Here is a 16,160-nt window from a genome sequence, read left to right on the forward strand (position 1 = left end):
TTACTATGCGGTATGGGTTTTACTCATTGTTGAAGGCCGTCCGATGTCCTATAGTCGTTTAGCCATTTGGTCTCTGATTGAGATTTGCCTCATTGGTAATCATACCACGTCTTCTTATTTGTATAAGCATGTCCCTATTGTACTTCAATGTATTGAGAGATAAAAATTGAAGTATCGGCAAATGTACACTAATTGCAGATAGACAGATCAGAAAGTGTACATACGTTTAAACTCGTCGTATAGTTAGACGATCGGACAGACGAACAAAGTGTTTTCAATATAGCTCTACTTCTAGACAAACAAGTACGCCATATTCATACGTATACGCCGTAAAAAGGTTATGTAACTTAATTATCTATTGATAAAGACATCGTTCAATATTATTCTATTATACCGGCTGCTGTACTTCCTATGAAATATTATATTACAACTTCATTTTCGGTCGATTGAGGCAATAATGGCATGAGTTAAATTGCACAAAACAGCTCTTATTATAAAACAAGAAGTACTGCTTATAATTTAAATTTGAAAGATGATTATCTTTTGAATGTAAAAATAATAAAATCAAAGTACGTCGGGACCTTGTAAAGTTGACGATACGGTATCGGTTTTGTCATTGTTGAAGGTTATACTGTTGTCAATTTATGGTATCGCCTCACTTAATTCATAGTTGGTTCACATTTTGTCATGTCAATAATGTTGTCTATCCTCTTACAGTACATGAAGCAATTTAGAACTAATGTCGGACGGAGATGCACTTTTATACTTCTATCAGGTTTTCTTTTTTACCGTACATCTGACAAAGTAATCTGCTAGAATCCTTTTTTATAGTCTTTTTTTTTTTTGTCGAGCCTGCAACTTTTGTTGCAGAAAGCTCGACATAGGGATAGTGATCCGGCGGCTACGGCGGCGGCGGCGGTGTTAGCTCACTTCTTAAAAGCTTTATATTTCAGAAGGTGGAAGACCTGGATGCTTCATACTTTGTATATAGATGCTTCATGTTACGAAGTTTCCGTCAGTCACATGTCCAATGTCCTTGACCTCATTTTTATGGTTCAGTGACCACTTGAAAAAAAAGTTAAAATTTTTTGTAATGTTGAATTCTCTCTTATTATAAGTAAAAGGATAACTATATTTGGTATGTGCATACCTTGCAAGGTCCTCATGTCTGTCAGACAGTTTTCACTTGACCTCGACCTCATTTCATGGATCAGTGATCAAGGTTAAGTTTTGGTGGTCAAGTCCATATCTCAGATACTATAAGCAATAGGGCTAGTATATTCGGTGTATGGAAGGACTGTAAGGTGTACATGTCCAACTGGCAGGTGTCATCTGACCTTGACCTCATTTTCATGGTTCAGTGGTTATAGTTAAATTTTTGTGTTTTGGTCTGTTTTTCTCATACTATATGCAATAGGTCTACTATATTTGTTGTATGGAATGATGGTAAGGTGTACATGTCTAGCGGGCAAATGTCATGTGACCTTGACCTCATTTTCATGGTTCAGTGGTCAAAGTTAAGTTTTTGAGTTTTGGGCTTTTTATCTAATACTATATGCCATAGGTCAACTATATTTGGTGTATGGATATATTTTATGATCTTTATGTCAGTTGCTCAGGTTTTATTTGACCGTGACCTCATTTTCACGGTTCATTGCATAGTGTGAAGTTTTTGTGTTTTGGTCTATTTTTCTTAAACTATAAGTAATGGGTCAACTATATATGTTGTATAGAAGCATTGTAAGCTGTACATGTCTGCCTGGCATGTTTCATCTGACCTTGACCTCATTTTCAAGGTTCATTGGTCTTTGTTTAGTTATCTTGGTTAATGTTAAGTTTATGTGACAGTTGTAATAAAGCTTAGTTTTATACCTAGGACTATCAACATAATATCAATGATTAGTATAGAAGGCGAGACATTTCAGCGTGTGCACTCTTGTTTATTATGAAACGGTTCCTGTCCAAATTTCGTTTCGTAAATGTTTAGCACAAATGTTTTTCTATTTTATGATTACCCATCTTATAAATTTTTATGATAAATATCAACGCTTTGAAAAACACCTGCATATACTTGACAGTGAACTCGTGTATGGCGGGAATGATTACACGACGTTGTTGTGATTAAAACTTAATTTAACGTAATTTAGCGCCATACTGACAGACGTCGTAAAAAAATTAAGGTATAAGGCTTTTATTGAAAAAACAAGCACATGGACCCCAATTTTTTTCTTTTGCAATCAATCAAGTACTGTTTCAAGAACACTCCGCCAAAATTTCAGGAAAAAATCAACGATCAATTTTTTTCTGCACTTCCGAAAAGATGCAAAAATATGGTCAATTTCTTTATTTCGGATATGGCAATCTAAATCCGGAACATGATGATTTGATTTAACCGTAAACTTATTTCAGCATGTTGATGCCATGGATCAAGGGAATATTTTACAAAAAACCCGGTTAAGTTATGACTTTTCGTTCAAAAGTATTCTTACTTTCTTTAAAAGTCATAATTTATGAAATTTCAGGGATTTTCTTCCAAATATGCAAATTTCGAACCAAATTATCTAAAAAAGTAAGTCATGAAGGTACTTTTTTCTTTGCATATTTGAAAAGTACACATTAAAATTGACCTTCTATCAAAATTTTAAGAAAAAATCAACGAGGGATCTCTACTGTATCGTATCCCCTTAAGTATCTTGTATGTTAATATATATGGTTTTTTTTAACAGTCTATAGTTCATATGAGCTGTTGTAATAAATGTATTATGTATTATGTAAGCGTATTTTCATTCCAGTATGTAGAACTTTCAGTTCATGGAATGCATTAGAGTACAACTTTAATCACTAATGTTTTTATTCAGTTGGAAAAGAAACCTTATAGACAAATGAAAGAGAAAATCAGAAGACATGTCAGGAAATTTTCAAACTAGCATATTTTTTCCAGAATGAAATAGTTCCCTCTCAAAAAAGGTATAAACTTAGGTAGAAGCAATTGCAATCATGTTCATTCATCTATATGTAAGGATAAAAAAGAAGATGTGGTAGGTATGATTGCCAATGAGTTAACTCTCCACAAGAGACTTTTACAAGCAAAAAAAAACCTAACTGTAAAAATATAAGGGCATACACTGTACACTGTTTGTTTATATACATAGACCTCTGTTACACACACGTCAATTTAAAATCCCATATATACGAACTTGTAAAATACATGTACAAATGTATATGCACTATAATCACATACCTCCCTGGATAAAAATTCAATGTCTGCTTCATACTGTTCCCCATCTTCATTGTTTTCTATCTTTACCACCACAGAGGTACATGCTTGTGTTCCTGATGTTGGTAAAACACTAAACTGATCTACCACAGCATTGATCAGACTAGATTTACCTGCACCAGTAGCTCCAACAACTGCTATGGTCACTTTTGGTATAATTAGCTGCTTCTCAAGTTCTTCCAAATCTTTTCTAAAAATCAAAAATTGTAAAGCTGGATTATATTACTTTTCCTAAAAAATCTGCAGTTTTCTTGTCATAAAAGTGACACGAGTAATTGTTGCAATAATCAGGGGTGGATTTAGAGGGGTTTTCAAGGGGCCTGTCCCCCTTTTTTGTGGGAAAAATTTGGTTGATTATATAAGGATCACTAAAGAATGACTGAAGCAGGCCCCCTCTGGATCTGCCATTGATAACAACATCATCTGTATCAATCAACCTATCTTTGTTTTGTTTTTTCACTTAAAATGTTTAAAGGGAGATCCAAGTTTGATATAAAGGAACAATATATAGTTGCTTTATTTTTGTACAACTGAAAAGTTCTGTTAATTATTTGGTATACAGTTATTCATAATTAAATACCCTGCAATTGAATAAGTTTCTAGTGACAAGGATTAATTGGATATCAGACAACCTGATTTTACCAGTATACCTGAAAATTCATTTGTAGGTAAGGTATTACCTGACATAGATATATACATTTCTGAAAATGTTTCTCATGTTTGAGAAAAATCCATGTTAATTTTGTAGTGGTAAAATTACTTTATTGTCTATTCAGAATTTAAGTTTACTGGAGAAACCTAATCTGTTGACAGAACCTCATTATTTACATACAGAAATGTCAGAAAAGAAAGGCAAATTAATGAAGCGGTTGGTCTTCAGTTTATTAGTTATTTAAGATTCAAGTATCAATTATTTGTATGAAGAAACAATGTAAAAAAGACTGCTAAAAATTCATGAACATTTTTGTATGTTTGATAAAAAACACATGAAAATTTCTTCATGAAATTCAGGTGCTCAAAGTTCTATTGCAAAAAAAGCCCCATCCCTTTTAAGAAAACATATCTTTTATAGTTTAACAGTTAAATTAGTAAATGCTATTGTTCTATCTGGGTTTATTACAATATGGAATTGGTGGACATTTCATGCTTCTAAGGATTACTTGCGAGATAAAAAAAACAAGAATGTGTGACACAGATTGATGTCCCACTATGTATCAATAGTACAGGGATGCCCCATCTGCACTATCATTTTCAATGATCAGTGGAGTGTCAAAATGAGAAAAAATCTATAACTTTGCATTAAAATTTGAAATATCATATGATAATAATCATAGTTAACATGTTTACTAAGTTTCACTGGTTGATTGGACTTCAACATCATCAAAAACTACCTTGACCAAATGTCAAAAACTTTAACCTGAAGCTCAGGACAGACGGACAAATGGAAGGAAGAACAGATGCACAATGCCCCTTGGTGGAGTATAAAAACAATATATAAAAAAATTTAAAAAATACAACTAATCAGATCCATGTGTTGTTACACAATTCTTCCCCCATAGGCTATGTTTACATTTGTAACTGTTGTTGACTTTGTTGGTTTGAATAAGTATATACAGCTATATTTTGTCAGGTAAAAAAGGTTCTTTGGCACATAAAAATGAAAACCAAGGTAAAGATGTGAAAAGCTTCATGAAAGGCACAATTATTTAAACAGACACATGACAGAGGAAACATTTTGATTTCAATGGTTGAAACTTGAATGTTTTTCAAAAAATACTTTTCAAAATTTTGCACTCTATATCATGCATGTCATGTATATTTTTATACTGCTGTCTTTTTATCATAAAAAAAACAAAGCTTCCGTAAAGTTTGACAAAGTTATTGATGTGTAAAATACTATAAAAACAGATTGTACCTAAACATGCTAAATGCTGCAGTAGACTGAAGTTGTCTGCACAAGAAAAACAGGAAAACATATTTCCACTATATTATAGTTCAATTTAAGATTTTAACATGGTATGTTGCTAGTGCACTCATGTTCAAAATCTAAAACTTAATATCACTGATACAAATAACAATCGATTTCATAAACATGATCATGATGATAACCATGATAACAGAAGGAGATTAAAAATTTGTCTTACTTCCAATTATCCAATGTTTCTTTACATTTGTCCTTCTTCTGTTTAGCTAAAGAATTTTTTATATTTGATATCAACTGTCTACACCTGGAAGATAAAAATATATATAAATAAAAGGAGAGTGGATATAATATGATGCAGCCGATATATAAACAGAAAATTAATAGTATCAAGGTTCATGTGGACCCCTATGTCTAAAATGGCTGTATTTTCACCTCAAAGTTTACTCTGAGTACAGACAAACCTGTGCATCTGAACAAATTTGAAGGCATAGCATGCCCTAGATAAATAGAATTCAAATGCATTGTATGACTTAGAAATTTCATAACTTAACTGGATTTTGCCATGCACTTTTTTTCATCCCTAGCCTGCAGAAGATGATAAAATTAACAAACATTTGAGTTTCCCTTGATATGGTCCACTCAGATACACAGTTAAATCACCAATTATTGCCAGGTATCTATTGTCCATCTATTGTCCATGTCAATCAATAGACCACTTTCGAGTTCATCCGTCACCGGAAAAAACTCGTCAATTATACGCGCCTTTATGACGTCATTTACCAGATAGAGGGGGTCGCCTGTATCCCTGCACTATTTACGTTCATCAAGCGTCTTGGTGATCGTCATTGTGCAGGATAAACTAGAAATAATGGTTGTTCTGTAGGTACTTAATGACAATTCCCTAATGACGTCAATGCTGATTGTCAATTTTGAGAATTCAATTTGTCGTATAATTCGTACAATATAGAATTATAGTTTTCCAACCACTCGCTCAACATTGGAATGGAAGAGACGAAGCCCCTAAACACACAAATGACGTTCACTAAAACCAGAGTTTTTGACGGAAATGCATCGAACTCGAAAGTTGTCTATACCGCTCACTTTAATTATTACATGGAGGGAAGTTCTCAAACTTGTTTCCCAACTTAACAGTCAGGGGACTTACTGAAATAAGTGATTTTTAAATCACTTATTTGAGTAGCAAATTCGAGGTTTTGTCACAAATTGAGATTTTGTAGTTTTTTCAAAATTTTAAACACATAAGTTTAAATAATATCTTTTAATTAGTAAAATTAAAAATATAAACTTTTTGCTTCTTTTAAGTAGCAAGGTTTATGCCTTTGATGCTATCATTTAGCTGAAAATTCTATTTTAGTTGAAAAAATGCTATAATAATGGCTTTACATAATGAACTGATACTTTCTTCAAAGATTTTTCACAGCAGTGGGAGTATTTTTCCTGTGAAGTTCAAGGTTTCATCTTTCAGATTATGTAATAAAATTCTACTGTTCGCGATAAAAATTTCACTGTTGGGGGTGTTGAAATTAGTGGGGGTTATTAACAGAATGATACTTAAAGAAATGATTTTTGGGAAGGAAATTGAGGTCTGATACTTAAACAAGTGATTTTTATGTCATTATCCTAGATTCAGTACAAGGTCATCACCTGAAATGACCTAGTCATCCTAGACAACACAGATGTTGGTTCTGATAAGTTTAGAAACATAATTAGTCCCTGGATCATTAGTATTCTATATTTAAAGCTACAATAAAATTAAATCACTTCTTCTAGTGATTAAGGTGGTACCTAACACTACAGGGAGATAACTCTGTAAAATCAGCAGAACGTTTTAATGACGTTGTGTTCATATGGGAATATTAAGCTTCCCAATGATCAAAATATGTGTTTGAAAAACTGCTATATAACCAGTGTAATTTTTCTGACAAAACGGTTGGTTCAAAATTTTTGAAATTTTTATATTTTTGTTAAAGGGTCAAAGTAAGTACTTTGACAAAATTTTATAAAAATTAAACGAGCCAAATTAATTTTAGTGAAAGTGTTGGGTACCACCTTAATTTGTACTACTTAAATAAGTGATTATTAAAGAAAGACAACTCTAACTTCCAACCTTTATGGAAATAATGTTACTTGAATCAGTGATTTAGAAAATCACTTGTTTAAGTAAGTCCCCTGACTGCTTAAGTTTATTTTGGCACCTTCTCGAGGAATGAAAAAAGTGCACTGCAAAATCCTGGTAAGTTTTTATTTTTCTGAAAACAAAAACATATTTGAAATTTATTTATCTGTAAATTTTGAGGTGAAAAAACATCCATTTTAGCCATAGGGTCACATACATGACATATGAACCTTAAACTGATACATCAGCAATGTGAAATCTACATATACTCATGTACTTGTTCTTGAAATGTGATAAATTATGTATTATAAAATGAGATTTCATTTAGATATACAATATGTATATACCGATTAAATTAATCAACAATGATACCCCCTTATCATGATTATTTGTCAAAGCATGCATTCAAAAAAATGAGAAGATAATAACCATTGATAACTCCATAAGGCAGCAACCATTTGATTTTCTGGGGGGGGGGGTTTGGAAAAAAAAGTTTGTTTCCAGTTTTTGGAGAAAAAAATAATTTGTTTTTGATTCTGAGAAAAAAAAAATTGTTTGTTTCACCCTCAGATGCCACTATATGTAATGCTAAAATTGAAAGAAAAAAATTGTTTTCGACTTGTCGCGAAAAAATTGATTGTTTTTTGCCGCAGTCGAAAAAAAAATTTGTCCAGAAAAAAAAACCATAGCCCCCCCCCCCATACCTGTCAACTGACCCGTATTCTGCGGGTGTGACCTGAGATTTTCACAATTCTGAGGGATCACCCGGGACACCCGCCGGGTCATTTCAATGACCCGGGAATTCCGAAAATGACCTGATTTCACACGTATTTCTTAGCCTTGAGAATAATTTTCATAAGTAATATTCCTTTGAAATACCGGAAAATTCGTAATTCTTCCATGAACAGGCAGTTCATCTAGCTATGTAAACTGTCAAATTAAGTGACCCATTTAGTGCATGGCTTCACTTGACAGCTTTGGTGTCAAACACACTGTTAATTAACACCAATTACCTTAGCTTTAGGTCGTAAATAAATTGCACTACTGGTTTACAAACATATTTGAACTAGAGTTACTTCCCCTTATTTGTCACCATTCAAAATTATTCCTTATATTTACGTTTTATGGGTGAAAAAGATTAAATCATAAAAATATAAAATTCAAATACATATTGAAAAATAACTTCATTATTTTTACATTGTTTTATACCTTTATACAATTTTTTTTTTAAAGTTGAAAATTATTTTTTACATTTATATTTCTTTTAACTGTATTACTATATTTTATCATAGTCTAATTTCCTTTTCAATTGAGAGATGAATGTTCGTAGATGTAATACCTCTACATGGTATGTTCAAAGGCTACATAGCCAGTAGTCTCATTTTAAAATTACATTTGAAAAATAAATTTTAGATAATGACAAAAAGTAAAGAACATAAGACTGTGTTACACAAATTTATAAAAATCTTTAAAAGTGCGATGAAATAATAATAAATAAGATTTAAAATGACTTAACCAAGTGAACATGCATTGATGTTTTGGTATCTTTGATATACATTATAAGAAAATGTACCATAAATACTGAAATTCAGCTCGAAAAAGTTCGTACGTGTTATGACCTGAGATTTGATTCTTCAATGCAGGTCATGACCTGCATTTTCATCGTCACAGGTTGACAGGTGTGCCCCCCCCCCCCCCCCCCCCCCCCCCAGAAAATCAAATGGTTGCTGCCTAAGTAAAACAAAGTGTTATTCATACTTATATAAGACGTGTCCTTCCTTTGATTTGATTCTGGTAGCTCCATTCACATCTATACAATTACTTTCAGAAGCTGTATCAACTGTTTCTACTTTCACTTTCTTTGTTGCAGGACTCTCTTGCTCATTTATCGGTTCAACGTTTTCTCTCTTAATCTTTGACATTTTTCAGATATAACCAGACTTCACTAGAAACAGTGCATATTATGTAACATCCAAGTTCGTTGTAGAATAGTCTCATAGATTACTTAGATCATAGATGTATTTTTATAAATTCAAATAATTTGCTAAAGCGTCGTATTCGACCAATCGTAACTTCTCGGGCTTTTACGATCGACTACTCGGAAATACAAATACAAATAAACAAGTAATAAAATTGAGAAAGGAAATGGTGAATATGTCAAAGCGACAACCACCCGACCATAGAGCAAACAACAGCCGAAGGCAACCAATGGGTCTTCAATGTAGCGAGAATTCCCGCACCCGTAGGTGTCCTTCAGCTGGCCCCTAAAATAATAGCTTATATAAAAAGATAAAACCTAATAATATTGAAACTAAGTTCTGCTTATGCCTTTAAAATTTTAGTAACACAACCTGGATTGGAAGAATTCAAAGGTCAATGTGGGACAGAAAATAAGTCCTGCAAATATTTGTTCCAAAGAAATTTTAGCATATATAATAAAAGATCCATTGAATGGATCTTTGATTGGGAAGTTTCCTTATATGATTTCAGTTTATCCAATCCTATAAGATCCTATAAGAAAATTTCCTTCACGAAGGATAAAATATAACACAAAAAAGTTCCCAAATGGCAATGGATATTTTGTTATATGCTTCAAGTTCTTTGAAATAAATATTGTGGACAACGTTTAATAGAAAAGTTCCAGGAATATTTGTTATAGAGTGGGGTGCTCATTTTCGCCATATCTTTCCAGGTTTTCTTCGGTTTATGTTCAGGTCTTTATGTTTTTGAAGTATACTGATATTTCTATATGAAGATAACTTCACATGCAAATTATTCTTAGCTTTAAAACGTGTTTGTTTTGAGAAAAATCATCTGAAAAGTTGGATTAAAGGGTGTTTGAAATTTCCTAATGTTTTGTCAACGGGGGACACATATTCGCCGTTTTTACACATCTAATTTAAACCAAATAACTGCAGCTTTAAACAATATTTATCAAATAAATTTCATTACAGATGAATAGCAGACATTTGAAAGGTGTAAAAAAAAATGAAGTTTAGGGCAACCCGTCAAAGAATTACTAAGAAATACTTCTTTCAAATCGTTTTTTTCATTCAGGAAATTGGCTGAAAATAGTTGTCCGTTTTTCGGTCCTTTGCGGTAAATGCCGAAATTTAGTCTCATTTTCAAAAATAATCATATTTGTTATGAAAATATAATTTACCGGCATATTTCTTCCATTTCAACCATCCTTTGAAGTTTTTACACCTCAAACTCATAAAACGGCGAAATTGTGTCCACGGCGAATATGAGCGCCCCACTCTATCATAAAAGTTTCAGGAAAATTCAAGTTGTTATACTATGAAATGTATAATAAAAGTTTCAGGAATATTTGTTATATTATAAAAGTTCTAGGAATAGTTATCATGATTATTAGATAACTAAAGTTCTAGAAATATTTAATTATGATTCTACGGATATATACTATAATATCCAAAATTAGTTCTAGCTTCAAATGTAAGGAGCAAATTTCCAATAATGAAGTTCAGGCATTTTCAACTGAAAATTTGTAGCTTACTTCATGTTTAACCTAAACTTTCTTCATTGGTACAGACTAACAGACCATTTAGTTTAGTAACACAGTTCGGCATGCAGTAATATATACTATATATATTTATCTTTAGTGTAAATATTTATCATATTAATTTGTATTTCACACATGCTATATCTTATATATGTTATATATATTATTGGAATATCTTCTCTATAACTCTTTTTTTGGGTTATGAGAATAAAGACCATTCATTCATTCATTCATATTATAAGATGTATATTCTAACCTTGTTTAGAATAAATATATAAATCGTTTAAATATGTAAAAATATTGTTGTATTCCTCAGACTCCACTCTTTGTATGTACTACATGTCATGTAAATGTCATATGAGGTGAACATTAATTAAGATGTTATTAGGTGTAAAAAATCAAATGCCACTCTTTCTTTAAGAAACAAATAGTATGTAACCCTACGACGTTTTAGCCGGTTCCAGGAAAATATCTCATGAAGTTGGAAATAATATTATGTAATGTTTGTTCCCAAGGACTTTTAGTATCCATAGTTTCTTCCAGGGGGGTAAGTATTATGCAGAACAAATATACGCTCGCACTGCCAATCTAAAGGTTAACACTTCCTTTTTTTTGTTAAATGCTTTTTTTGCAAACACACTTGAGAGGAATATATAAACACCCAAGGATTTGTATTCTATACAAATCATTGAAGGACCCCACTGGAAATAAGTTTCAATAATTTCTGTGGGTCATCCTATAGAGTAAAGTTAACCTCAATTTAGGATAGATTCTTGAATTTTGAAGAGTCGAAATAGGATGAACGGATCATATAAACTCGAAGGAAAATGTAATACAAGCCCAAACGAAAAAATATAAACAATAGAAAATTGACTGATTAACTCTCTCTCGTACTAACTGACCATGGCCAAATCGACCAAAGACCTAGTGCACTACGGTTCTCAGACATAAGCCAAATACCCGGAAAAGATCTAGTGCACTACGGCTCTACCTTGGCTTAATACCAAAGACCTAGTGCTCTATCCTGCTCTATCTTGGCAAAGTACCAAAGACCTAGTGCTCTACCCTACTCTACGACTCTACCTTGACTAAATACCAAAGACCCAGTGTTATACCCTGCTCTATGGTGCTACTGTTTTCTTATAATCATTGTAAAACTACTAATAGCATCTGTTAAGATCCATAATTCTGTAGTTAGGAGTACCAAACTGAATAAATTCTTGGTCTGGCACCTCATGCCAATGTTTTGCCTGCAAAACCAGATAGTTTCTGTTCATTATTTTTTTATTTAATGCTTTATTTTCAGCATGTCAAATTTATTTTGCTATCTTTACTATAATAGTGCTTCTGCTGTTTGTGCTAATTTCAGTTACTCAACTAATCTGTGCTAATTTCAGTCACTTAACTAATCTAAATGTGCTTTTAATGTGCAAACCATTTTATTTTTGCTTTAAATTTGTGTTGTTATCTCATAAGTGCATGTTTCAGTGTTTGTTTACTTTAAGATGCTTTAAAGAACTTTTGTGCTGCATGTTTACATACTGATATGAACTCTTACTTTATATGTTTAATTTATGTGTGCATGGCTTAATATGTATGTTTTGCTTTATTCAGGTTGCTCTGTCGGTTTTTAAAAGCTCTTCAGAGCTTATGTTTGTAATGCATATATACCGATTTTTAAATAAAACTTTATGTGATAAGTCTAAGAAAGGTATTAAGACTTCCGCTGCTATTTTGCTCAATATATACCATTACATATACCATAACATAGTCTCAGGTGAGATTAACATAACATAGTCTCAGGTGAGATTAACATAACATAGTCTCAGGTGAGATTACCATAACATAGTCTCAGGTGAGATTACCATAACATAGTCTCAGGTGAGATTACTATAACATAGTCTCAGGTGAGATTACCATAACATAGTCAGATTACCATAACATAGTCTCAGGTGAGATTACTATAACATAGTCTCAGGTGAGATTACTATAACATAGTCTCAGGTGAGATTACCATAACATAGTCTCAGGTGAGATTACCATAACATAGTCTCAGGTGAGATTACCATAACATATTCTCAGTTGAGATTTCTATAACATAGTCTAAAGTTGGAACTATTGTCAAACAACGCCAGTGATTCTTTTCAGGTTTTTAGGCACATTGCGGCGATCCATATTTAATTTTTACTAAAATATATACTTTAACATGTTTAAATTTGGAATTAAGAGTAAAAAATAATACATACTGAAATTATAAACAAGAAATCTGGATCTGAAGCTTAAGAAATCAAAGAGCAGATTGCTCTGGGGGATACGATTGCCATTGTTTCATTGACACTGTCATGTATAGCTGGATAGCATTATTTTCAAAACTAATTCAACGTACTGCACATGTAAAATGTAATTAACGTAATCTGAATAGTTACTCAACTTTAAAAATAGCCAATCTTCGATACAAGTGTATGAACAATGTACTTATTGTGTTTTAGATTTGTACTATCAATTCCAAGTTTACTTTCCACAGCAGTCACTGAGAGTGAGAGCTTGTGTTGCTTATTTGTACTTATGCCGAATCAAAATTTCGTCAAAAAAAGTTTTCTTATCTTATCTTATGAGAGAGCTTAATTGCTCCATACCTACATTTTATAGCAGAAACATTTACCATGTTCTTTCAAGTATCAATAAATCAAGGCACCATATCCCCTGAATGGAAAGAAGCCTTTGTTGCCTTGGTCCAATTTTCAAGAAAGGAGATTAATCAAGTGCAAGTAACTACCGTCCAGTTTCATTGACTGTTGTCACATGCAAGATCTTAGAGCATATTATATCCAGTACAGTATTGCAAAACATCTTGATATCCACGGCATCCTAAACGACGCTCAATATGGATTCAGAAAGAACCGTTCCTGCGAGTCACAACTTATCCTTACAATACAGGACCTGTCTAAAACATAGATCTCGGTGAACAAATTGACCTTATCTTGCTTGATTTTTCCAAGGCATTCGATAAAGTCCCTCACGAGAGACTTTTATACAAAGCAGAGTACTATGGTATAAGCGGGCCAACACTTCAATGGATAAGGAACTTCCTCAGCTCCAGAAATCAGAGAGTCGTTGTGGATGGTAAAACATATCACACTGCACCAGTCCAATCAGGGGTACCACAGGGGAGCGTACTTGGACCACTCATGTTCTTTCTGTTCATCAACGACCTACTAGACTATGTTCAGTCATCAACAGTTCGTCTATTTGCTGATGACTGCGTACTGTACAGAAGGATCCAAAATGATGCAGTCTCTCAGGTACTACAAGAAGACATGAACAACTTGCTCTGATGGGAATCTGATTGGCAAATAGAATTCCATCCCGGCAACAAATGCCAACTGCTATGCGTTACCAACATGCACAAACCACATCTAACAAGCTACAACATTCATGGGCACAATTTAGAACTGGTTGACTCAGCAAAATATCTAGGCGTCACAATCCACAAAACTATTAATTGGAACACCCATATAGAGAGTATATAGTTAAAAAGGCTAATTCAACCAGGGCCTTCATCCAAAGAAATCTTCAGCACTGTCCCCAACAAACAACGGCTGTATGCTACACAACACTAGTAAGACCATTGCTTGAGTATGCATGCTCAGTCTGGGACCCGTTCACCAACCTTAACATACAGAAATTAGAAAGTGTGCAAAGAAGATCAGCCCGGTTTGTATTGAACAACTACCAACAAACCACCAATGTAACATCAATGCTAAAAACTCTACAGTGGCAACCACTAGCCGAGAGGAGGGCCAACTGCAAAGCAGTAATGATGTACAGGATAGTAAATGGCCTCGTAGCAATACCAACGCTAGAGCTACAAACTATATCATCCGTAGCAAGAGGACACACAACACGATTTATCGTACCGTATGCCAGAACTTCAACATACAGGCATTCCTTCTTTCAAGAAAGCATACGGATATGGAACAGCCTCCCACAACCTTTGGTGGACAGTACCTCATTTGATGCTTCCAAGCAGGGGGTAGGTACTGAAAATTTACTATAAAAACAAAAATGCTTTTTGATCAAAATCTCGATTTACATATATTATGATCAATAGTTAATTTAACCCTAAAAAAGGATGAAAGTCCAATATGCGGAATTTCGGGTGTTTTTAGTTCGGAAAAACAGGGAATCCCCCCAGAAGGACATTTCAAACAAATAAAAAGTTATGTTTTTTATGACTGTTGTAATTCATACTACTTTCCCCCTAAAAAATGAAATTGGTTTAGTGTGTCCTTATTACATAAAAAAACAACTTTTTAAAGAAAAAATTGTAACATCGCTAAATTGTACCGATATAGCTCCTTAATAAGAAATTTATGGATAAGCATCGCCGTATCTCCATCAGTAGAGCACATAACTATTTCCGTTCTCTAACTTTATTTTGCCTCAACACACAATGCTTATTACCATAAAACACAGATCAAATGCGAATTTAGGTGGCTGTTGTTGCGTAATGACCCTTTAAAATGTTATGTATGCTAGCTGGAAACATTCTCCGTTTATTTGGTTATATTCAGTAGAAGGTCCGAGTAAAATCATACATTTAAAATATCTACATAGAAATAAAGCAGTTGGATTTTTTGGGAGAGGTGGTAAGAGCTCAAAGAGACAGGTTAATAGTAATGACGGAGATTGAAGAGTGCATAGAAGATGTTGTAGAAAGCAACGGGCGCCGAGAAATCTAGTTGAGGCAGTGGCTGACACGATGACCACTGTATGGGCAGTATGCAAAACTTGCATTAACTCAACAAAGAGGAACCCTATGCTTATAAAAACTTCCTCATAGTGGACACTGATATGTAATGGTAGTTTTATTGCTCTTTTTTTGAAAATGACACCACAAAATGAGATTTGTCTCTGGATTAGTACTTATGATAGACACCAATATACATAAACTTTACCAGCCCCTTGTCCTTGCTATCTTACAAATAAAGCGTACCGGAAGAAGAAGGAGAAGAAGAAGAAGAAGAAGCTTTATTTCCATAAAATGAGCATAATATAATATCATTGTAATATAATATTCTTTTACAAATATAATAAACAACACATAGTTACAAACACAAATAAGAAACAACAGTTTTCACATATTAGTATATATATAAAACCTTTGTCTCAGGCACACCTCTGGATAGTAACAAAAAAGAATACTGTGAGTAGGCTAAATATATCTAGCTGAACTGCAAAAGGCACCAAGGGACGGTGCTATATGGCATGGTGGGTGCATATTAAAATGTGTATCGGG

At 33.3% G+C, this 16,160-nt stretch overlaps 1 protein-coding gene across 3 annotated transcripts in view; it reads right to left on the reverse strand.

The window, feature by feature from the left end:
* Positions 1-9,439, reverse strand: part of LOC139511420 (nuclear GTPase SLIP-GC-like) — a 53,598-nt gene extending 44,159 nt beyond the window's left edge. Inside the window, exons 1-3 of one of the 3 annotated variants that reach the window (XR_011662021.1) lie at positions 9,097-9,424; positions 5,422-5,505; positions 3,242-3,467 (exon numbers count right to left, since the gene is read on the reverse strand). Coding sequence is in view for 2 of the 3 variants with exons in the window: in XM_071298134.1 (XP_071154235.1) it covers positions 3,242-3,467; positions 5,422-5,505; positions 9,097-9,260 (474 nt within the window). In the remaining variant the exon portion in view is untranslated. Of the gene's footprint in view, positions 1-3,241; positions 3,468-5,421; positions 5,506-9,096 lie in introns of all 3 variants that reach the window. The other 2 variants (XM_071298134.1, XM_071298135.1) reach the window with 2 other exon arrangements.
* Positions 9,440-16,160: the final 6,721 nt, after the last annotated feature.

Source organism: Mytilus edulis, chromosome 2 (genome assembly GCF_963676685.1).
Source record: "Mytilus edulis chromosome 2, xbMytEdul2.2, whole genome shotgun sequence".
NCBI lineage: Eukaryota > Metazoa > Mollusca > Bivalvia > Mytilida > Mytilidae > Mytilus > Mytilus edulis.